Source organism: Trachypithecus francoisi, unplaced genomic scaffold (assembly GCF_009764315.1).
Source record: "Trachypithecus francoisi isolate TF-2019V2 unplaced genomic scaffold, Tfra_2.0 Lachesis_group20, whole genome shotgun sequence".
Lineage (NCBI taxonomy): Eukaryota > Metazoa > Chordata > Mammalia > Primates > Cercopithecidae > Trachypithecus > Trachypithecus francoisi.
The window spans coordinates 54,015,376-54,040,353 of NW_022681466.1; the positions used below are offsets into that span (position 1 = coordinate 54,015,376).

The window sequence follows — 24,978 nt, forward strand, 5'->3', positions numbered from 1 at the left end:
ATGAAAAGTGAAGAAAATCAGACGCCCTTATGCTACCCTTCTGTCTCTAGAGGAGTTTTAACTGTTATTAATGGTTACTAGTTAATTAATCATCTGTGTCAAAGAGTTGCTAAACAGCAGCCTGAAGAACAAGATTTCCTGAGGAGTTTCCTGTCTGCTGTCTAGATAGAACGGCTGGAAAATGTAACTTACTGCACCAAAAGTCACTGTGCACTGTTCTGAGCATTCCTGGCAATTGAGTACTTTTTCTGTGAAAATTTTAAAAATCTGTTAGTTGTAAAAACCTAAGGCTTTCCATGAAATAAAAAAAGAGTAAATATATTATTTTGTAAAACAAAAGAAGAGGAAAGGAAAATCCAAAGTTCCACTATTATTTAACTAGTTAAATAGGTTGAGATGTCTAAACAAATCACTTCTTAGATATTTTGCTATTAATTGGCCTCTTAACAGTAATCCCTTTGCTTATCACTGAGTTTAGTGATGACCTTAAGGGAGTACTGTGGTAGAAGTTAGGGGCAGCCCTTTCCAGTCTTGGTGTCGGAATATTTTGATTTTGAAGAGAAGACTGATGGAGTGAAAACTAGTTAGGAGGCCATTTCTGTTTAAAGGCTAGATGCATTTTACAGAGACTTTAAATTCTTTAAATGGCTTTTATCCACTGCTAGAAGTGGTCTCCTTAGGCAGATGTTCATGGTCTTTTAGCACTAACCCAGCTAGATGTGTATAAAGTTATACCAACCATATATAATTGAATGTAAAAGAACCTAGCATATTGCCTGCTTCTACTTTTCCTTCAGTATGGAAATTGAGTTTTTGATCTATGTTTGCTAGTTGATCTTTATCATCACTGCTCTTAAGAGATGTCAACAGGTTCTTGAAGTGCTTTACTTAAGCCACCAATCAGATTCTACCTTTTCACTTCCCACTCCCTGCCCACTCACCAACCACATGATGCATATCCTATGCGCCTCTTGTTGGCCTATTAACAGCTGCTTGAAGGTATCGCCATTCATGTTATAGCTATTTACAGCTGAGGTTGGAAGACACCTACACACAAATATATTTGGTATATAGACACCTGGATTTTTTTTTTTTACTTTAAAAGATTAATTTGGTCTTTGGAATATGCAATATAGCTTATGTTTCTGTACCTCATGACTTTTCTGCAAAATGTATAGGGTTTAGCTTAGTGCTCTGTGTAGATTTTGTACTCAGTTTATAACCTCTGGACTGTAGTAATTAAGAGCGTAGTGTCAGCCGGGCACGGTGGCTCACGCCTGTAATCCCAGCACTTTGGGAGGCGGTGGCGGAGGCGGGCGGATCACGAGGTCAGGTGATCGAGACCATCCTGGCTAACGTGGTGAAACACCATCTCTACTAAAAAAAATACTAAAAAAAAAATTAGCCAGGCATGGTGGCAGGTGCCTGTAATCCCAGCTACTCAGGAGGCTGAGGTAGGATAATGGCATGAACCCAGGAGGTGGAGCTTGCAGTGAGCCGAGATCACGCCACTGCACTCCAGCCTGGGCAACAGAGCAAGACTCCGTCTCAAAAAAAAATAAAAAATAAAAAAGAGTGTAGTGTCAATCTCAGTTTCACCATGTTGCACATGTTTTGAATGGTGAACTGGGAGTGGGTACAGTACAGTTTTCAGACAGATTGAGTATGAATCCTGGCTTTACTAGTACCTCCCTTTGTGACTTAGGCAGATTATTTAACCTCTGCGTATATCAGTTAATTCATCTGTAAAATGGTGATTAAAAATGATTTTACCTCATTAAATTGTTATAATGAGAAAAGAGCTAATGCATGTAAGGAGAGCATAGAATAGTGCCTGGCACATACTAAACATTTAATAAATATTAACCATTAAAGTTATTATTCCAAAATAGCAGATGAAGATTGTGACTTTTAAAAAAGTATACATTATGATCAAGTGGGGTTTATGCCAGTAATGCAAGGATCGTTCACCTACAGAAAATCTATTAATATTTTAAAACAGAAAATCTATTATTTTATAATATCTTAAACGAGAAAAATCATGTTTATCTCAATTGATGTAGAAAAGGCATTTGATAAGGTTCAGTCTTTTTTATGCCTTAATATAAAGGATCTTTATGAAAATCTATAGAAAAATTTGGGGTGAATTTCTTTTAAGCATACAAACAATACAGATGAAGTATAGAACACTTTACATGAAATAAAAATGTGTGCACACACAGCCTCTGGCTTTTAGAAAAGACTCCTAGTAATCCTCAGTGATGCTGCTTAGGCCAATTGGAGGTCTTCATTTGGGTGTCTAACTGGGGCAAATTCTATCTCACTGTATTTATTTTAAATTACTTAATATAGGAATATTAGATTGATGGTGTTTAAACTCATGAAGAATACTTCTAAAAATTCAATACAAGTTTTTGAGTTTGGACTGAGAAAAACTAAGCTGCTTTCAAGTAGTTTTCATTTAAGTAATTACTCAAAGTTAGACATAAATTATCATTTTTGTTCATAATTTCTAAGAATAATTAGAACTTTGTACTGAACACTTCTTATATACTAGCTCATTAAATTCTCACAATAACACTATAATGTACCATTACTATTCCTTTTTACATATGGGAAATGGAAGATTAACTGAAGTTAAATAACATGCTTAATGTCATAAGCCAGATCTTAAAATTAGGTTTCCTTAACTCCAAAATCTATGTTCTTAGCTAGTATACACTGCCTGGCACTTATGTCTTCACAGCAGATTTATTAAAATTTCATTTGTATATATGCATGTAATCTGTGAGAACATATAAAATAAAAATTTTGCAGCAAGTTAATTATCTGCAACTACCACCCCAATCCCAGTCTCGTCTGGATTAACTTGAGAATATCTTTCTGGACGTATATTCACATATTTATATTCATTTATTTACATATATTTGTGTAAATAGAATATGAGACTTTTAAAAACATACAAATACAATGGACCCTTAAGCAATGCAGGGGCTGAGGTGCCAACTCCATCCTCCTAACCCCCTGCCTACAGTTGAAAATCCATGTATAAGTCGATTAACACATTTTGTATGTTTATATGTATTATATACTGTATTCTTAAAGTAAGCCAGAGAAAATAAAATGTTAAGAAAAATCATAAGGAAGAGAAAATAAATTGTTTGTTTGTAAGTGGATCATCATAAAGGTCTTTATCCTCATTGTCTTCATATTGAGTAGGCTGAGGAGGAAGAGAAAGGAGGGATTGCAGAGGCAAAAGTGGTGGAGGAGGTGGAAGGAGAGGCAGGCACACTCAATATAACTTTTATTGAAAAAAATTCACATATAGGTGGTCCCATGCAATTCAGACCTGTGTTGTTCAAGGATCAACTGTATACATATACAGAAGGAGAACCTAATTGACTGTCATCTTAAAGTCACAGATTAATGTGTCAAATTAATGTATTTGTGTTGGTTGGTTAATATAAGTGCTTCTATGTGGCATATTTAGTCAAGACTCTTTCCAGTGAAACTTAGTTTAAACTGGCTTAAGCGAAAAAGGGAATTCTTAAAGGCTCATAACTGAAGAATCTTGAGCACAGCTGACTTCAGGCCCTGTTGGAATTCAGGTTGTGAGATGATCTTCCCTGCCAGGAATCTGACTCTCCTCTGCTCTGTTTTCCTGTATTTTGACTTCATTTTCAAACAGGCTTTCCCCATGTGTTTGCAAAGATGGAGCTAGCAGTCCAGGCCTACATTCTATTACCATAACAATCCTTCTGGAAAGAGCTTCCCAAATAGCTCCAGAAAAAAATCTTTGAAAGACTTTTTATTAGGAATGTGTTTGTCTATAAGTAGTAGAAAATTATAGTGGTTTAAGAAATAAGAGTACACTTTTTCCTTATATCAAGAGGTGTCCTCCATAGTCTGGAGCTGATAGAGTAGCTCACTTGTGTCAAGGATCCAGCTTTTTTATTTTCTGCCCTGCCATCTTTAGAATGTTGCCTGCATACTATATGGTGACCGGTTACCATATAACTGTAGCTTATCCAGAAATCCCGTCGATATTCAAAGCAAGAAAATGGAGGAAAGAAGGTGCATTAGCAGTATCTGTTCCCTTAATCAGGAAAGTAAAAGCTTTCCTAGAAGGCTGCTTAACAAACTCCTGCTCATATGTCATCATCCAGAACTGTGTCATATGTGGCCTCCTAGCTGCAAAACAGGCTAAAGTGAGTATTTAGCTTTTCTATTCTATATAATAAAGTCAGATAAGGAAAAGAGGGTTGAGGGTATATATTGGGTTAGCCATCCCATTGTCTGTCCTTTGTCTGTTTCAGACCATGTGTCCATCCTGGAGCCAGTCATGGTGCTCAGGGAGGAGGATATCATTTGATTGGCCAGGCCTGGGTCAGGTGCCCATCCTTAGGAGTTGGGAGATTGCAATCAAGCCTAATCAAACCACTTGGTTTGGGAGTGAAAGGGGTGGTTCCCTAGAGGTCAGGGAATGCTGGGCAGAATAAAACACTGTGATATTTCAAGTTTATCTTTTCTACAACTCAAAATCTTGAATGAAGGGAAGTATAGCTGCCACAGCCTGTGTATCTATTAAAGAATATAGTTCTTCAACTGACCTGTTGATAGGATTGAAAAGTCTATTGTCTGCTCTTAGTCCTTTTGTTCTTCTCTTATAATAAGGTTTAGGTCTTCAGTTTTCCTCAGTTTGTTCCCACCTAATTGTGTCAGAAATAGATAACAATATTTTTGCTCAAGTGAAGATAGTCCTATCTCCTGACAGGAACCATATCTTAAATTTAGCAGACTCTAAGGATCTTAGAGAGTTCATTCAGTTCAAACTTATTTTATAGGTGGGGGTTTGTGTCACCCCAGAGTGCTTACTATTGTGTACTCACTGTGCATGCTCACTTAATGTTACTGACTGATCATCGCAGCTTCTTTGCTGCCAACTAAGGTCTAAAACTTATATGTAGTTGGATGAAAACTAATAGGAACGTCTGCTCGGGACACTTGCACAGTCCAGCTGACTCTGCTGTAGCAACCAGCATGCTGCAGTTAGCTTATGATGACTGTGGCATATTGTTTAGGGCCACTCACCCAAGTCCAGAAGCTCATCTTTGCTTCATTTAATTAATCATAGTCATTAATAGAGCACTCTTTATACCCCTTCCTGTCCTCATGATTCAGCACTGGTACCCACTTACTCCCACATTGCTAAGTTACTTATAAACTTGCAGAACAAACAGAAAATGCAGCATTTTATTTTAAAGGAGGAAATTTAACATGGGTGAATGTTAGAAGAATTGGCAAAAATATTTCCAAATGAGATGTTTAGGGCATATTTTTTTTTTCCTTTTGAGACAGGGTCTTGCTCTGTCACCCAGACTAGAGTGCATAGCTCATTGCAGCCTCAACTTTCCAGGCTCAAGCAATCTTCACACCTCAGCCTCTCGAATAACTGGGACTACAAGCACATGCCACCCTGCGTAACCTTTTTTATTTTATTTTAATTTATTTTATTTTATTTTACTTTATTTTATTTTATTTTATTTTATTTTATTTTATTTTATTTTATTTTATTTTATTTTAAGAGAGAGGGTCTCCCGGCTGGGCATGGTGGCTCATACCTGTAATCCCAGCACTTTGGGAGGCCAAGGCAGGCGAATCATTTGAGGTCAGGAATTCAAGACCAGCCTGGTCAACATAGTGAAAGCCTGTCTGTACTAAAAATACAAAGAAAATTAGCCAGGCATGGTGGTGGGCACCTGTAATTCAGCTACTCGGGAGACTGAGGCAGGAGAATTGCTTGAACCTGGGAGGCAGAGGTTGCAGTGAGCCAAGATCGTGCCACTGCACTCTAGCCTGGGTGACAGAGTGAGACTCAAAACAAAACAAAAACACAAAAACAAAGAGACAGGATCTCCCTAAGTTGCCTAGTCTCGACTTCCTGGGCTCAAGCAGTTCTCCCACCTTGGCCTCCCAAAGGGTTATGATTACAGGCATGAGCCACTGTGCCCAGTCTAGGGCATATTTCTAAGCATGCTGACTTTTTTTTTTTTTTTTTTTGCTTATTCAGATTGATTCTATTGCACTTAAGAGAAATGTAAACTTCTTGTTTGTTGCTGATATCCTGGCCCAAATGGTTTTAACCTAATGGCTATTGAGTTAGAGGGAAGAATGTGAACTTAGAAATGCAGTTCTGTAGCACTTCATCTTTCCTGTGGAGCCAATGCTAGAAACTAAAATTTTAATGGTTGTCTTTCTGAAGAAGCATTGGTATGAATAAACTGACATAGAAAAGGAGAAAGTATGTAATATGACTGTTCCAGGCTGAAATTATGCTTTTATGTTTATTGTATTTGTTGGGGTGTGCTTCTATAAAGAAAGGTGAAATTTGGTGGAGGGAGAAATTTAAAATTTCAGGTAGCCTTAACATCCACTAATTTTATTTTCTCTAGCCACTCATTCCATACCCAGTTGTCTTCAAGTCTTAAAAATTCTGCCTTTTAATTTGTTCTCTATCCCCATTCACTGGTATATAGAACTACTTATTTGCCTGTCTTCCTTGCCCACTAGAAGAGTCTTTTTCATCTTCATTACTTCAATAACTAACCCAGGCCCTGACATTGGGTGGTTTCTAAATGAGTATCAATGATATTAGGAGGTAAAGATGTGTGTACTGGTGCAGTTTAACAGATGAGAAAGCCAAAGCCTGAGTGACTTACCGAAGTCTAGTAATAGCAAGGATAGGATTCAAACTCATGTCTTCTAGTACTTCTTCCAGTATTCCCTTTGCTAAGCTATGACATACCTTCACCGCAAAAATAGGATGAGTAGTTTCACTTTGAGAGTGGAAGGGAAAGAACTGTTTATGGTGAGACAATTCAATTGTACGAATTTTCTGGAATTTGGCTGCCAACCTGCACAGGCTAGTAAAAAAGAAGACAGCTATTCACAGTAAAAATTTTTCTGGAATATCAAATCACTTTACACAGTAACAAAATTCTTGTGTAAAATGCATGCAAATTAAGTTATAAGTTAAAGCCTCTCCCCCATCACTCTCCACCTCTCCTTATTTTGACTAATATAGATAATTTCAGAGCTTTATAGACTCACACATATTTAAACAAGAAATACTTAGGCTGGGCGTGGTGTCTTACACTTGTAATCCTAGCACTTTGGGAGGCCAAGATGGGAGGATCTCTTGAGCCCAAGAGTTTGAGATCAGCCTGGGCAACATAGGGAGACCCTGTCTCTCTAAAAAAAAATAATTTTAAAAAAGTTAGTGAGGGCCGGCTGTGGTGGCTCACACCTGTAATCCCAGCACTTGGGGAGTCCAACGTGGGCAGATTGCCTGAGCTCGGGAGTTCGAAACCAGCCTGGGCAACATGGCAAAACCCCGCTCTACTAAAAATACAAAAAAGCCGGGCGTGGTGTCAGGCGCCTGTAATCCCAGCTACTCTGGAGTCTGAGGCAGGAGAATCGCTTGAACCTGGAAAGTGGAGGTTGCAGTGAGCTGAGATCACACCACTGCACTCCAGCCTGGACGACAGAGCAAGACTCTGTCTCAAAAAAGAAAAAAAAAAGTTAGCCAGCTGTGGTGGCACATGCCTGTAGTCCCAGCTACTCAGAAGGCTCAGGTAGGAGGGTCACTTGAGGCTGGGAGTTCAAGGCTGCAGTGAGCTGTGATCGTGCCACTACACTCCAGCCTGGGCAATAGAGCAAGACTCTGTCTCTTAAAAAAAAAAGAAATACTTCTCTTTTTATTACCAAGGAATAGCGAGTTGGTCTACAGATACTTGAATGCCAAATATGCTGTATGGGCTCTGTGCATATATGTAATTTTTTTATCCAAAGTAATCTTAATCAAGACTCACACAAGGCTGGGTGCAGTGGCTCACACCTGTACAAATCCCAGCACTTTGGGAGGCTGAGGAGGGCCAATGGCTTGAGCTCAGGACTTTGAGACCAGCCTGGGCAACGTGACAAAACCGTGTCTCTACAAAAATACAAAATTTAGCTGGGTGTGGTGGTGCGCACCTGTAGTCCCAGCTACCTGGGAGGCCAAGGTAGCAAGACTGCTTGAGCCCAGGAGGTGGAGGCTGCGGTGAGCTGAGATCACACCACTGCACTTCAGCCTGGATGATAGAGCAAGACAACATTGTTTTTGTCTCAAAACAACAACAACAAAAAAGACATACAATTTTAGAACTAAAGTAAACTTCAGAAATCAGATGGTCCAACACCCTCATTTTATACTTAAAGATACCGAGGTTAAGACATGTTGATTTATCTAATTAGTTAGTGAGGAGACAAAGCTAGAACCTCTATCTAATCTTATCTCTATTACTCTTTGATCCTGAAGAAAACTTATATATAATGAATAATTACCTCCTGATGATTCTGAGGTATCTTCTTGGTGGTGTTTTTTTTGTTTTGTTTTGTTTTGGTGGGGGGGGATTTTCCTACGTGGCTTTTGTTGGAAGGAGGAAGATATATAAAATTCTTGACATTAATAGTTGTCCTAGCGGAATTCTGAGGCTATGACCAAGGTCCAAGGAAACCTTTTAGTGTTCTGCTTCTCCTGTTTCTGGTGTTGTGGAGAGCTTGACCCAATGAGATCTGCTTATATTGCTGTTCATGCTGCTGTTTCTGGCCTTCCAGTGCTCAAATGGCAGGAGCTTTCTGTGATATTTTGAATTTTCATCTGCTGACAAACCAAAAAATACAAGGCAGACTACCCACAGGAAATTTATATAAGAGGTTTGCAAGTAAAACTTCCTTCCAGTTTGCCTTGAAAGTAATGCAGTGTTGGTGAGATGGTCAAATTCTCCCAAACATAAGTCAGACTGCCTTCCCCCCACCACCCCACCCCTTTTTGAAGTTCTGCTCTCTTGTTATTAGACCATTAATGATGTAGTAACAAAATGTAAATGCCCTGACCCTAAAGTGGTATGATGAGGCAGTGTCTGCAGAAGAGATCAGGACCAGATAAAGATACCACACAGTTCACAGATGGCTTTTAAATTGTTTTTCAAATGGAAGAAACACATATGTTTTTAAAACTCTCTTTTTAGTTTTTCCCACAAATATAATCATAGTGAAGCAGTCTGGGCGTTATATAAAATAAGAAGCCCAGAAACTATGAAAGGCTGCTCTAGTCTGAGATTATATCCTAAAAGTTCAAAGTTTTATAGGGAACCCCTGAAGAAACAGAGGATGTAAAAAGGATTTAGAGAAGCTGGGCACAGTGGCACGTGCCTTTTGTCCCAGCTACTCAGAAGGCTGAGGTGGGATGATCGCTTGAGCCCTTCCTGGGCAACATAGCAAGACTCTATTTCTTTAAGAAAAAGAAGCAGCAGCAGCACTTAGAGCTAATGGGAAGAGATCAGATCCAGATAAAATATAGTTTATAGCACTTGAGTCTCTTCACTTTCCAAATCTTAGTGAAGGTCAGGGGTCATTACTCCCAAAGTTAGGTTTTCTTTAGGCTAGGCTTTGACTTTTTTTTTGTTTTTAGAATCTCATTCTGTCACCCAGGCTAGAGTGCAGTGGCATAAGCACGGCTTACTGCAGCCTCAACCTCCCAGGCTCAAGCAATCCTCTCACCTCAGCTTTCTGAGTAGCTGGGACTACAGGCATGTACCACTAGGCCTGGCTAATTTTTAAGTTTTTTGTAGTGATGGCATCTCACAGTGTTTCCCAGGCTGGTCTCAAACTTGCAGGCTCAAGCAGTCCTTCTGCCTCAGCCTCCTAAAGTGCTGGGATTACAAATGTAAGCCACCACACCCAGCCTTAGCCTTTGACTTTATTGTTATTTGAGTTGATTTTCATAGGCTTTGACCTACCAAACTTTCTGACCACAGAAAGGTTATAAGTAGACACCAGGTCTAAAACTCATTAGGAAAATCATTTACCCCACTAAGAGATTAGTTTGTTTTTTTTTAAGTGGTATGAAAGTCAAGCCAATAATAATTTGGCCATAAGTCTAGAACTTTCAAAGCTTGAGGAAAAAATTCTCTGCCAAAGGTTATATTAAGCATTGGGAGAAAGGGAGTGTCTAAACATTTTTTGTCACCTTCCTTAATTCTGCCTTTTTTATATTAGATATAAAGAATTTACTTGTGTGAGAGACAGAGCAATGCCATTTACCTGCTCTGTCCCCTGACGCTTCTAGCAGTGAAATGGAAGCTTTATAAGCTCTATGGCTTCTCAGGTCATTAAAGCCACCTCTCTGCTTCACGGAAGTCAGATATGGCCATGTGGATATGCCTACCACTTACGAAGGCAATTATTGAGTGAGAAATCAATGCTAAAGACAATTCAGATTGAACCATCAAAACCAGTGGTGTACTTTCTTAAAGATTCTATAAGTTCTTGCATGTCCTTTGGCTCCTTTAGGACTAGTATCTCAGCATGTTTATGGTAATGTTGTCATAAGACATAGTTCACATGCTTATAGTTTATGTGCTTTGCATGTGGCCCAGGTTTTAACACCTTTCGATCTTTTCTCTCCTACCTCTAGGCATGTTTGATTATCATTCTTGCCAAAGCATTTAAGATGTAAGGCTAAAACCCATTTTTGGCCATGCTCCGAGCCCACGTTGTTTCTATAACCTCAAGCTTCTGTACCTCATTGGGGGTTTGGGGCTTTATTTTGAAGCCTCCTATGTACCCATGATAAATAAATGTGCATGCCTTTTCTCCTATTAAAAAAAAAAGATGGCTAGCAGGAGTGCCATATTTACAACTTGTTTTCATTTTTTTATAGGCTCTTTTGTGCTTTCCCCTATAGTGGGTAATCATGCAATATAAAAATATATAGGGCCAGATGTGGTGGCTCACGCCTGTAATTTCAGCACTTTGGGAGGCCGAGGGAGGCAGATCACTTGAGGTCAAGGGTTCGAGATCAACCTGGCCAATATGGTGAAACCCCCATCTCTACTAAAAATTACCTCAGCGTGGTGGCACACACCTGTAATCCCAGCTACTCAGGAGACTGACCACAGAAGAATCGCTTGAACCTGGAAGGCAGAGGTTGCAGTGAACCGAGATGGCGCCACTGCACCCTAGCCTGGGCAAGAGAGCGAGATTCCATATCAAAAGAATAAATAAATAATAAAAAAAGTAAAAATGCTACGGGAAGTTAGTAACAATTGTTGCTTTTGAAGACTGGTTAATGAAGGGCAAACTCATTCTCTTTGAGTTTAGACACACATTGTCTTTTGAGCTGAGTACTTACCTTGTCATAAGTTGGCTGTATTCCATAGCTGTTTACACAGAGACTCACTCAAATATTTGAATTTTTAATTTTTTCACAGCCATCTCTTCCTGTACTCTATACCCTGTCTAGCCAGGCTACACATGAAGCTGTTCATCTCCTTTGCAGGATGTTGGTCTTTGATCCAGTAAGTAGTGTTTGTTTTTATGTATTTTTAACGAATTACAAATACATGTGTTCGAGAGAAACAGTGTGGTTTTGAATAGATTGGCAATGTAAATAATTACTTTTCAAAACATAAACTTCAGTCCCCCATATCATATGTATCATGCACGCTCATCACACAGAAGTTTGATTATTAACACATAAGAATCTAGGCGAAGAGATAAGGAGCTGGATCTTATGTATCTCTTATTTCTTATCTCAATATTTGTAAAAGGAATTTGACACCAAGTTAAATCAAGACAAAATAATGTTTTGTTTGTTTTGAGACAAGGTCTTGCTGTGTCACCCAGGCTGGAGTGCAGAGGTGTGATCTCAGCTCACTGTACCCTCAACCCCCCCAAGCAGTCCTACCCCAGCCCCTTGAGTAGCTGGGACTACAAACATGCTCAGCTGATTTTTAAATATTTTGTAGAGAAGAGGTCTCACTATATTGCTCAGGCTGGTCTGAACTCTTGGGCTCAAGTGATCCTTTTGCCTCGGCCCCCCAAAGTGCTGGGATTACAGATGTGAGCCACCACGCCCAGCCAGGACACAAAGTTTTTTAAGATTATTTGAAAAAAATCTGACCATTATATTGCATAAGAAAATGTTTGCTCTGGGTTTTTGAGATGGAAGCTTTTCCCAATACCCTTTCTGGACTTCACTCTTCTGGAACATACTACAAATTATACTATAAGTTCAGCTCTTCATTTATTAATTCATCCAAAGAATATTTATTATTCACATCTATGCCAATAACTATTGTCAAAGAAGACTTACAAATGGAAGCATTTAGAAAAGAAAATTTAACTTGCCGAGAATACAAAGTCACCAAATACAAAAAATACCAGAGAGTTAAAAGATAAAACAACCACAAAATTACCAGAGTTATTAAGTTTACGTTGGTCCATTTGTAGTGAGAAAGCTGCAACTTTCTCAGAAGATATCAAATTCATGATCCTTCAGACATCAGCACAGCAAAGATTAGGTATAAAAATAATTCTGTTAGAGTCCTGGTTTGTGAGAAACAGTCAAGGTTTTTTTATTTGGGGGACCAGAACCAATTATTTTTATAATGTCTCAGGGTACAATTTAGATTGCTTATGTGTTTATTTTGGTGTTTTTTGCTATTGTTTTCTGTTTTTTACTGTGGTGTATTAGTCCTTTTTCTTGCTGCTGATAAAGACATACCCAAGACTGGGCAATCTACAAAAGAAAGAGGTTTAATTGGACGTACAGTCCCACATGACTGGGAAGCCTCACAATCATGGTGGAAGATGAGGAGGAGCAAGTCACGTCTTACATGGATGACAGCAGGCAAAGAGTCAGAGCTTATGCAGGGAAACTCCCCTTTTTAATACTGTCAGATCTCATGAGACTTACTATCATGAGAACAGCACAGGAAAGACCTGCCTCCACGATGCAGTTACCTCCCACCAGGTCCCTCCCATAGCACCTGGGAATTCAAGATGAGATTTGGGTGGGGACACAGCCAAACCATACCACATGGTATGTGAAGTGCTTAGTGATACTATAGGCCTGACAAAGTGGCAGTTCTTGCTCGCACAGTCTCTCCTTGTGGTCAAGTTCCCACCATTAAGGACAATTTCAATCATATAACTTGCTTTATTGAGCTAGTAATTTATTATCATTTGATATTTTGTGTTATTTGGCAAGTTTATCTACATAGCTAACAGAATATGTTGATCAATATGTTAAAAAACAAACTCCGTTTATATGGTTAACAAAACTAGAGCTGTGTGAAATTCAGGCTTCAGAGGTAATTTCTACCTTCCCATAGAGGATTTTATAAAGGGTCTAGGATTGAAATTTACTTGTATGTGTTAGAAGTATTTTATTCTCTATTTCTATTTAGATGTGGATCCAAGAACCATGTAACTCACCTCTATCAGGTGTGCATACACTGTTTAGAGCTGTAAGGCATTCTCTTTCTCTGAGATCCCATGTTTTGTTTTGTTTTGGTTTGGTTTTTTGAGACAGAGTCTCACTCTGTTGCCCAGGCTGGAGTGCAGTAGCACCATCTCGGCTCACTGCAACCTCCACTTCCCAGGTTCAAGCGATTCTCCTGCCTCAGCCTCCTGAGTAGCTGGGATTACAGGCAGGCGCCACCACGTCCAGCTAATTTGTATATTTTTAGTAGAGATGGGGTTTCACCATGTTGGTCAGGCTGGTCTCGAACTCCTGACCTCATGATCCACCTGCCTTGGCCTCCCAAAGTGCTGGGATTACAGGCGTGAGCCACTGCACCCAGCGTAGAGAGCCCGTGTTTATTAATGCTCCCAATCTGCCAGGAAGTTAGTGTTTATAGTCTTTAAGGCTGGAATTTCCTAAGCCATAGAGCAAGTAGTAAGCCCATTTTTCTGGGAGGTCTTTTGTACACAAGTTCTACATGTGACACGTCCTTATTCCTTAACACTGGGATTATCACACTTAATTAAATGAAATTTGTGGTGTGGTTGTAGTTATAAAGATTTATTTAAGGAGAAAGATTTATCTGATAAGGAAGAATACATATTCTTATGGAACCTATATAAGTAACTACACAGTCATTTAAAAATAAAGAAATTAAGCTGAGCATAGGGCACAGTGACTCACACTTGTAATCCCAGCACTTTAGGAGACTGAGGCAGGAGAATCCCCTGAGCCCAGGAGCTTAAGACCAGCCTGGGCAACTTAGGGATTAACAAAATTAAAAATTTTTTAAATTAGCTGGGCGTGGTAGCACTTGCCTGTAGTTCCAGCTACTCGGGAAGCTGAGGTGGGAGGATGGCTTGAGCCCAGGAGGTTAAGGCCAAGGCCACAGTGAGCCATGAGCTCACCATTGTACTCCATCCTGGCAAGGGAAACAGAGCAAAACCCTGTCTCAAAAAGAAAGAAATTAATTTATTTAATGCACACTACATAATAAATAACCGTTTTTATCACTGTGTTATAAACAAAGCCAACAAGTTTGTTACTTTGTTACAGAATTATTTTTAAACTGGCCTGGTGCTTTATTAGCTTTTGATCTATATTAAGGATTTTTTTTTATTTCCAGTTCTGAGAGTTCAATCAGAACAAGAAACCATTTAAAGAAAGTTTTTTTCTCATTGTAACCTGTTAAATTGAAAGTCAGAAATACATTAAGAAGGAAATGAGGTGTGTGTGTGTGTCAGGGTCTCACTCTGTGGCCCAGGCTGGAGTACAGTGGCATGATCTCGGCTCACCGCAACCTCCACCTCCTGGGTTCAAGAGATTCTCCTGCCTCAACCTCCCAAGTACCTGGGATTACAGATGTGTGCCACCACGCCCAGCTAATTTATTTTTATATTTTTGGTAGAAACAGGATTTCACTATGTTGGCCAAGCTGGTCTCGAACTCCTGACCTCAAGTGTTCCACCCGCCTCAGCGTCCCAAAGTGCTGGGATTACAGACATGAGCCACTTTTTAAATATCCATGAAGAACAGACCATTGACCATATTTAAATCAGTGTATTTATTTAGTCCATTTAGTCTGAGGTAACTAGTTATTCTTGTTTTGTCGATCTTGGGTTAAGCAGTCTACTGCCATGGCATGTCTGCTCCTGGACTGAAATGCTGACTCAATTACTTGATTGAGTCTAAAAGGCAGGTGTCTGTGGTGAGATACACATACACAGACAAACACAGACACACACACACACACACTCTCTCTCTCTCTCTCTCTCTCTTTCTCTCTCTCTCTCTGAACATCCGTAATCTGGAACTCTGAGTGCCAACATAACAACATAAATGACCTCACCTCGGTGACAGGTCACCGTCAAAAAGCAGGCATACAACACACAGTTTGTTCAGTATCCACAAGGGAAAAAAGACCAGACCCTCCAGCCTCCTTCAGCTGTGATTCTATCTTCCCCAAGCATATCCAGATTCCCCCATGCAAGTGTCCCCACAAAGGGTAATAAAATGGCATATGTGCAGGCCAGATGCACCAATGACAGGTTCCCCACAATGTCCCACATGCTGCCAAGACCTATGGGCATTATTTACTGTATTTTTTGCCTATTCTGTGCTCTTTGGAGTAAAAGTAATATTGAAAATGTCAAAAAGTCCTGCAGATAACCCAGCAGGTAACTGATTTTTTTAAAAAGAGGAAGCATTTATGTTTATCTATAGCACAGAATGCAAAGCTATTGGAGAAACTGGACAGCAGTGTAAGTGTGAAACATCTTACAGACAAGTATGTTGTTGGAATGATCACTGTATATAACCTAAAGGAACAGAAAGGTAAACTGTTGAAGTTGTGTCCTGAAACTCATGAACAGAAGTTAATGAAAAATAGAAGGAAAGGGAAACCAAGAGCTCAGAGGGGCCCAGGATCAGGCACGTACACTGTCAGCCTACTTGTTCCTTTGGGTTCAAACAGTGGAACACTATCCCAGTGGAATCTCTAGGAATAGCTATCAAAGGACTCAGACTTTTTTAGAAAAAAAGAAAAGGAAAAAGTTTACTTGCCAAGAATGCAGGGAAGTCAGACTTCAAAAGAGCTAGATCACCAAATACAAAACATAAACTTATTGAAAGGAAAAAAAAACAAGGTTATCAAGTATACATTTGCCTGTTCATGGTAGATAAACACCTGCTTTCTTCTGTGATTATCTTATCTTGAAAGGTCATGACATGCCTTTTTACATCAGCATAGCGAAAATCAGAGATAAAAGTGTTTTTAGGGAATCGAGGCTTATGAGAAACATTTTATTATTATTTGGGGACCAGAACAGTTTTTGGTTTATTTGAGAACAAAAGTAGTTTTCATTCTTAAATTGTGTAATGTGAAGTGCTTGGTCATATTGGAATCAGGGCAAGGTGTGTGTTCTTGTTTTTGTCCTACTCTGTACTATTGAGTTCATGCTTAAATCTTTAAAATTTACTTTCAGCAGTACACATATGTCTACTGAGCTAAAAGAAGGGACAGTTTCTTTAATTTTTTTCATGGAGTAATGTTAAAAGTTTAGATTTTCAGGCAAACTTAAAACTCGTGTATTAAGTATTCTGATCTAAAGTGACAGAAAATTACTAGGTGTAGTAGCTCATGCCTGCAGTCCCAGCACTTCAGGAGGCCAAGACTGGAGGCCAGAAATTCAAGAACACAGTGAGACCCCATCTCTACAAAAAATTTAAAAACGAGAGTGCCAGAAAACAAAAAGCTAGACTAGATTCCTGATATTCAGACTGAGCTATATCTCAAAACATGGCAATCAGACCACTATCTGCTGCCTAACTCCAGCAGCTTTTGCCATCATCCATTTGGTATTCTAAGAGAATAAAAATTTCAAGCAGCTTTGAAAATTGCCACTGTGAACACATCTTCTGGATGCTGACACATATTTAGAAAATATAGCCTGTTATTTAAAAGGTAAACGTAACCCCTTCAAAGCACTACATAGTTAAATGTCATGATATTTGTGATTTTTGACCCTGCATACATCTATTTCAGTGTAGTAACTTCTCAGAATTTTAGAAGCAAGGCACTTCTAAGTACTTTATGATGGTAGATAATAACAGTAGTTGTCCTAAATCATACACTCCCTCTGCTACTATGTTACCCACCTCTAAATTCAATTATCCCTCTTTGGATGGGATGTACTATAAATTATATATATGCTGTGTAAAGCAGTTAATGTGTCTTTTGAAAGATCCTATGTGAACAGTTGTATTTATCTGTAGTGTTGATGTGCTGGTCTCTAATTTGATTTCAGTCCAAAAGAATATCCGCTAAGGATGCCTTAGCCCACCCCTACCTAGATGAAGGGCGACTACGATATCACACATGTATGTGTAAATGTTGCTTTTCCACCTCTACTGGAAGAGTTTATACCAGTGACTTTGAGCCTGTTACCAATCCCAAATTTGATGACACTTTTGAGAAGAACCTCAGTTCTGTCCGACAGGTTAAAGGTGAGTATCTGTTTTGGCCTTCGGCCAGGCAATATGCCTAGTAACATTTTCCATTAGGTGGCCATGAAGAGCTGAGATCTGGATGGTAACCAAAGCTCCCCTCTATGTTTATTTCACAACCTTGCATATAGCTATGTGTCCAGGGCATAACAAATCATATTTAATATTATATCCAGGGGAAGGTTGGGGAGATGAGTGAATATTTTGTTCTTATTTTCAAAGTTTATTTAGTGAGTATGACTCAAAATATGTTTAATATGTATTCACTCAATGTCATCTCATTGATTCAAACGTATTGAACTTCTTTATATAACATACAAAGTTCCATAAAGCATAAACATTCACTGAGGGAATTATTCCTTGGATGATAAGAGAAGGGAATTTCTGATAGTGTACTCATAAAATTTTGTGGCAGGATCTCCTATTGGGATACAGTGGGAGTAATGACATCCAAACTTCTGAGTGATTTTAGTGTCTACTGTAGGACATTTTACAAGAGAGAGGGTAGTCCCCAAAGTAACCACCTGAAACTATACACCTAGATACAAACTGAGGTCTTTAAGTGATCTTCAAAAAGGCAATAATTGCCAGCAAAACTTAGAAGAGTTCACTCATAATGCCAAACCTGTGACGTGTCTCTCAAATTCATAGACCATTTTACTCTTCCCACTGATGGGGTTGCAGTCTACGTAATGCCACCAGTACGTTTCTTGCTTATATTTAGCAACAGCTGTCATTTTAGTTTTAGGAAGTTCAGCTGAATTCTGCTTGAAAGATGATGTGTGTGTTTGATTCAACTAAATCAGTAGGAAATGCTTTTCAGATGCTAGCTAGAGTTAGCTGAGAATTCACTGCTCCTGGGCTTGCAAATTGTCATGGATTGTGTGATGTTTGTTTTCTCCACAGAAATTATTCATCAGTTCATTTTGGAACAGCAGAAAGGAAACAGAGTGCCTCTCTGCATCAACCCTCAGTCTGCTGCTTTTAAGAGCTTTATTAGGTAACTATATGTATTTCTAACATTCTTGTTAGAATTAAAAGGATGCCAGTGTTACTTCATTATTCAGCATATTTCTGTTTTTATTTAGATAACATAGATAAAAGGTGCAACAGAAAGTTTCTGTTATGAGGTTTGGCTTTAGTCAAAAGTGTATTAAAACTGTAAGCATCTGGGCTGGGTGCAGTAGCTCATGCTTGTAATCCCAGCACTTTGGGAAGCCAAGGCAGACAGATCACCTGAGGTCTGGAGTTCAAGACCAGCCTGACTAACATGGAGAAACCTCGTTTCTACTAAAAATACAAAATTAGCCAGGCATGGTGGTGCATGCCTGTAATCCCAGCTACTCAGGAGGCTGAGGCAGGAGAATCACTTGAACCCAAGAGGCAGAGGTTGGCAGTGAGCCAAGATCGCACCATTGCACTCCAGCCTAGGCAACAAGAGCAAAACTCCATCTCAAAAAAAAAAAAAAAAAACACCATAAACATCACATTTTACACTGGTGCCAGTTGACTGTGGTTGCTTTAGCAGTTTTTTCCCCAGATGACCATTGTGCTGCCTCATCACATACGTGGCGATCCTACTGCAGCATTAGTATTATGGCCACCTGTCCTGGAGTTAGACGTGGTCATCTCAGTTCCACTACCATTCCCACTCCCTAGTAATAACTGCAAGCAAGAAAATAATTTTTGTATGTGCAGGTGGACTGCTGGTATAGCCTATTTAGAGGAGAAGTCAAAAGGCTTATGGTAGAGCTATGAACCTATGTTGGAAGTTACCAGGCGTCATTCTCCTTGTCTTTCTGTCCTTTCCTTCGCTTGATCTCTTTTTCCTTAATTCCTTATATATTGATCAGGGTCTAGTCAGGAGAAATAAACCACTTCCCTATAATATGAATGGGGAAAATTCAGTAATAAGAATTGTTAACAAGGAAAGATGATCAACTGCTAAAAGCCATAAAAGAGGATTCTGAAGGCTGCTGAAGTAGCAAATGCAGAAAGCAGCCACTCCCTGTAGACTGAGGGAGAGTAAACAAGAAAGAAATTAAGAAAATTAAGAATTTAGAAGAGGTTCCTCCATGTAAGGACCTCTTTGGAGAGGGTATGGCTGCCACAGGAACAGGAACACACAGCACGAGGGTGGTGCGGAAGAGGAAGTGTGCCAGCAGGTGTGGGCAGAACTGGTCCATCAAAGACCGCCTGCCAGGAGAGTTTGGGTGGACCAAAGCTGAGCCCTCCACATGGCCAAAAAAAAGCACAACAAACCAAGGAAGGGAGACTGCTTCCTGATGCTACAGCCTTGCAAATGCCCTTCCAGCACCCTGTGTTGACAAAAGCTAACATTAAGCTAGGTGGAAAAGGGGAACCATGAACAGGGTCTGGCTCCAGTATCACAAAGCAGGACAAAGGGTGGATTCGGATCTGAGTGGTGACTGTCTGTATCTTCCCTGCTGCCTTTCTCCTGTCCTTTTTCTCTCTCCCTGATGCTCTTTCCCTTTAATCATATTAAAGTTGGTTGGATTTGTTGGACCGCAGTCAAGATTTTATGCTTAAAGTTTGTAAAATCGGGTGACTTTCATTTCTTCCATGTATTTTTCTATTGGAATAAAGAGTTCTAAGTTGCATTTTTATTTATCTGTGGTTTTAAATTACTTTGTTTTACTATTTTCCCCTAAGAGTCAGTGACCCAGTCAGTTAGGCAGTTTAACGGCTTAGGTGCAAATGATCCTGGGCCTTGGGGAAACAAGGGGTTATACTTTTCCCTCTCAAGTTTGTAATCTCATTAGCAACCTTAGACATAGGAAAAAGCCAATAACAGATCTGTGGATAACCAATGCTAAATGATTACCTATACTTCTCCATTAATACTTGATAAAAGAATGCTTATAAGGCCCATTCAAAATAGGCCACTGTATTTTGAGAGGCTACTTTTAAATGGATAATTCTACATCCCTTAAGGTTATTTTCCTGATTGATTATTGAAATTATTACTTGTAATACCTACATTTACTTTACACTTTCAAGTAGGCACTGTGGAAAAACACTTCACATCTATTATCATTTATTCATCACAGTATCCTATGAGGTAAACAGCATTATTCCTTTCCAAATGAGAAGAGATTAAGGCACTTGCTCAGTGCCATACAACTAGTAAATGACATGTTGTTTTCCAGCCTGCATATTAGCCACTATACCTGATTGCCTTTCCATAGATAACAGGTCCATAAACAAGCAACTTAGAGCAAATTCAACTTCAAAGAAACAAATAAAAATCCAGAAGTGGACTTAATTTTTTCAGAGGAAGAGAGGAAAACAGGTAGTAGTGAATTACCCTTTTGTCCATTGTGACATGACAACTAATTTCTCCATCTCTGTTTTCTTCCAGTTCCACTGTTGCTCAGCCATCTGAGATGCCCCCATCTCCTCTGGTGTGGGAGTAATGGTGGAAGATAATGTACTACTGAAGATGTAATGTAGCTTTCCACTGGAGTCTGGGATTTGCAATTCTGGAGGTTAATCATGCTTGTACTGTAATTTTACTAATGAAGTTTTAAATTAACAACCACTACTTGTATGATATGAATAATATTTAGAAATGTTACTAGACTTTTAATCTTGTAAAGTGGTTGTGCTTTTAGAAGAAAAATATTTTACCCAGAGTTGCACATGTTTTATGAATTTAGTGCAGCTGTTGTGGCTCACCTCAGAACAAAAGAGAATTGAACCAAATTTGGGAGTTTGGGGTTTTATGTTTTTGTTTTGTTTTTCTTTTCTAAAATGAAGTGAGATTGTTCACACACACACACACACACACACACACACACACACAAAGGACAGTCATACATTTTGATATTTGAGCCATTCCTAAAGATTTGGGGTTTTCTAAAACTAAAGAATCTAGAAACCTTGCCTGCGACCAATCATGGAGCCACATGAGCTGATCGTGGCTGCACCTGGGGGGAGGGTAGGGAAGAGGGGCATGCCACCTAATGATCAAGCCCTATAATTAGCTTCTCATTAGAGCCGTGATGGTGATGTGTGCTGTCTAAAATCCAATGTTGTGGGTAGAGAGAATGAGTTTGTGACTAGGAGAGACTAAACTTTTGTTTTCCTTACCCAGTATAAATATATATATATATATTTAATCTATTTTTATTAGAAGTTTTTCTGCTCTTTCTTACATAAAAGAACCCCAAGCATGCATCTTTCATGTGTGTAAATAATTCATTTCTGGGCTAATTTCAAAAGAATCCCAACATTGCTGTATAGAAAGAGAACTAGCTTGCACATTTTAGGTCTGTGAAATTTTGTGAGACTTTTCCTGCACTGGACAGTAAAAAAAATAAAAGACAAAAACAAATCAAAAAAAAATTTAAGCCACAAAAAAGGCACATAGGGAATTATGTCAAATGTGTTTGTGTCCTTAGGCAAAGCTGTGGGAGTCTTGAAATGTCACAGTAGTAAATAACTTATTACTTTTTGACAAGTTCTTTTTTTCTGTTGGAACACTGAATTCTTCTGTGCATATGTACATATGAATACAAATCGAAGGCCTCTACCTCCTGGAGTTATACAACTTGGCTTGTTTACCTCCACATGCTGATGATGACTATTTTTTTTTTTTTTAAGTTCAGTGTGGAGACTTGAAACTTGAATGTCCCTTCCAACTTTTATATTAAAAATAAAAAGACAAGAAAATTGAAGATCATTTTTCACCTGTACAAGGAATACTAATGGATCGTCTTAAAATTGGTCTAGGAAAAAACCTTGGTGTGTGTTATGGACAATTAACTGTTAAAGTTATTGTAAGTTATCTGTATTTAGCAGAGTATTTTCAACTTGAGTGATCTGAGCTGAATTTGAAGACTATTAATAAGTTATGTTTGGAAGTTTTAACTTCAATGAAGTAATTATTTGCTGTGAAAGAAACAAACATTGAATTACTAAACAAAGATGGTGCAATATCTTTGTTTTTTTTTTATGAGGCTCCTGAGAATCAACCCAACTGAAGCATTTCAATTCACTTGAATGAGAAACGTGTTTAGTATCAAAAGAGCCCAAGAAGACACTGGTGTGAAAGGTACAATCTCAGAGGTTGGTCAATTACCGTGGCACACTTTCTGGTCACTTTGTACAATGTAGATTTGAAGTACAGTGGTGAAAACATTAAATGTGACATTTGAAAAAGTTGTGTCATCTGTTTTATTTCAGTTTCTTTCTTTTGTTTTCTCTTCAGTACAACTCGTATTCTGACTTTGCAAAGTTTTGAGACACTTCCTATTTCCACTTTGATCTTTGCGGAAATAGGTTGTTTTTAAAAATCCTCTCAGAAACTTTAGACTGACAACATATTGAAAATTTAGTTGAATCAGTATCAAAGACATGTGATTTAAATACACACAATATAGAAGTCTTTTTAGACCTTAGAGTCTGTAATCCAGTGGTTTTCAAACTTTTTTTTCTTTGAAGCAATATCTTGGAGTCCAATATATTAAACAAATAAAAGTAGATTGCTTTCTATGAAGCAGACTGGTAAAGGGACTTGACACCTCCCTCCTCTTCACTTCTGCCTCCTGCCCCTAGCAGCCCAAAGGTACTTTCAGCTAAGGAAGAAGTCCCAGCCCAGTGTTGGTGTAATCAAGGCCTGAAGCCAGGCTGCCTAGCTTCAAAATACTTTCCGTGAGGCTAAAGAAACATTACTCTTGAGTTTGTAGGTGGTGTGTACTTCTCCCTATCTTTTCTTTATTTAGCAAAATGAATGGATTTTTTTTCCTGACATTGAGGGAGTTGACTATTCTAACTCGTGTAAATTAATATAAATTTATTATTTTATTCAACAAAATTTTGAATACTTACTAAGTATAAGAATTACTTGTCAGGAATCCATATTAATATCACCAATGCTTAGATAAGGAAACCAGTTTCATCACTTACAAGAGATCATTTTGAGTTATACATACCATTTTGAAACTAAATTCTGGCCGGGCATGGTGGCTCACATCTGTAATCTCAGCACTGTGGGAGGCTGAGGCGGGTGGATCACTTGAGGTCATGAGTTCCAGACCAGCCTGGCCAACATGGTGAAACCCCATCTCTACTAAAAATACAAAAATTAGCCAGGCATGGTAGGTGGCCGTCGCCTGTAATCCCAGCTACTCAGCAGTCTAAGGCAGGAGAATCGTTTGAACCCAGGAGGTGGAGGTTGCAGTAAGCTGAGATTGTGCCAGTGCACTCTAGCCTGGGCAACAGAGCGAGATTCTGTCTCAGAAAAAAAAAAAAAAAATTAAATTCCTTTACAGATAAGTATTTGGGAAAATATATTGACCTGCTCTTACTGAAACCTACTTAGAAAACCAAGGAGATTTGTTCCTTATTGCTTTAGTTTTGGGAATTGCAAAACTGTGGAGTTCCCAAAGCCAGTAGAGTCAGTGTGAACAGGTAAATTAGGGCTATATCACCTACAATTTGTATGCAGTTTGAGAACATGTGGAAGATGCAGATTATCTCTTGCGATGACTCATAAGGTTTAGAATTTTTTTTCCCCTCTATGCTATTTAAAATACTACTTTATATTAAAATAAAAATAATAGAATACAAAATTTGAATTTTGAAATTAAGACAACTTTTAAAATATTTTCAGAAAACAAATTGAGTTTACTATCAACAGAGCCTCACCAAAGGCAGTTCTAAAGGGGACTTACTTTACTTCAAGAAGATGATGTACTTCAAGAGGAAGAAAAAGAATAACTAAAAGCAGATCTCCAAGAATGGTGAACAAAGAAATCGGTGAACACTAAGCAAACACAGATTGCATATAATAATAATTAATAATATCTGGTTGTGGGGATGATGAATTACAGCAGCATTCTTTAAACTGGGGTACAGACACCCCTAAGGATAAACGAAGATTCTCTAGGAGGTATGTGGGCATGTAAGTTTGTTTGGGTCTTCTTGAGATGGAGTCTTGCTGTGTCACCCAGGCTGGAGTGCAGTCGCAGGCTCAACCTCCTGGGCTCAAGTGAGCCTCCCACCTCAGCCTCCCAAAATGCTGGGATTACAGATGTGAGCCATTCACCCAGCCGAGCACATGTACTTTTAAGAGAGTCAACTTCACTAACTTCTTTTTTTTTGAGACGGATCTCACTCTGTCACCCAAACTGGAGTGCAGTGGCGCAATCTCAGCTCACCACAATCTCCGCCTCCCAGGCTCAAGCAATTCTGCCTCAGCCTCCCAAGTAGCTAGGATTACAGGCACACGCCACTACCACCCAGCTAATTTTTGTCTTTTTAGTAAAGATGGGGTTCCACCATGTTGGCCAGGCTGGTCTCAAACTCCTGACCTCAAATGATCCACCCACCTTGGCCTCCCAAAGTGCTGGGATTACAGGCGTGAGCTACTGCACCCACCCATCTTCACTATTTTTTTTCCTCCATTCTCTTTTGGAGTTTTATTTTCACATCCCTCTTCACAGTTATCATTCTCCCACTTATAAAAGAAAGATGAATTTCTTACACATCTTAGGTATTAATGTGGTGCAATATACCTAAGTATAAAAACTTCCTGGGTTGCCAACTAAAGGGACAATTTGAAACAATTTTTGCTTATAGAGACCTCACCTCTTGCA

General features: G+C 39.0%; 1 protein-coding gene across 2 annotated transcripts in view; it reads left to right on the forward strand.

The window, feature by feature from the left end:
• The window catches only part of NLK (nemo like kinase), a 157,002-nt gene extending 134,462 nt beyond the window's left edge, over positions 1 to 22,540 (forward strand). Inside the window, exons 8-11 of one of the 2 annotated variants that reach the window (XM_033184361.1) lie at positions 11,316 to 11,402; positions 17,158 to 17,356; positions 18,263 to 18,356; positions 20,739 to 22,540. In XM_033184361.1, coding sequence (XP_033040252.1) covers positions 11,316 to 11,402; positions 17,158 to 17,356; positions 18,263 to 18,356; positions 20,739 to 20,793 — 435 coding nt within the window. In that variant the 3' untranslated portion in view covers positions 20,794 to 22,540. The remainder of the gene's footprint in view (positions 1 to 11,315; positions 11,403 to 17,157; positions 17,357 to 18,262; positions 18,357 to 20,738) is intronic. The other variant, XM_033184362.1, reaches the window with a different exon arrangement.
• Positions 22,541 to 24,978: the final 2,438 nt, after the last annotated feature.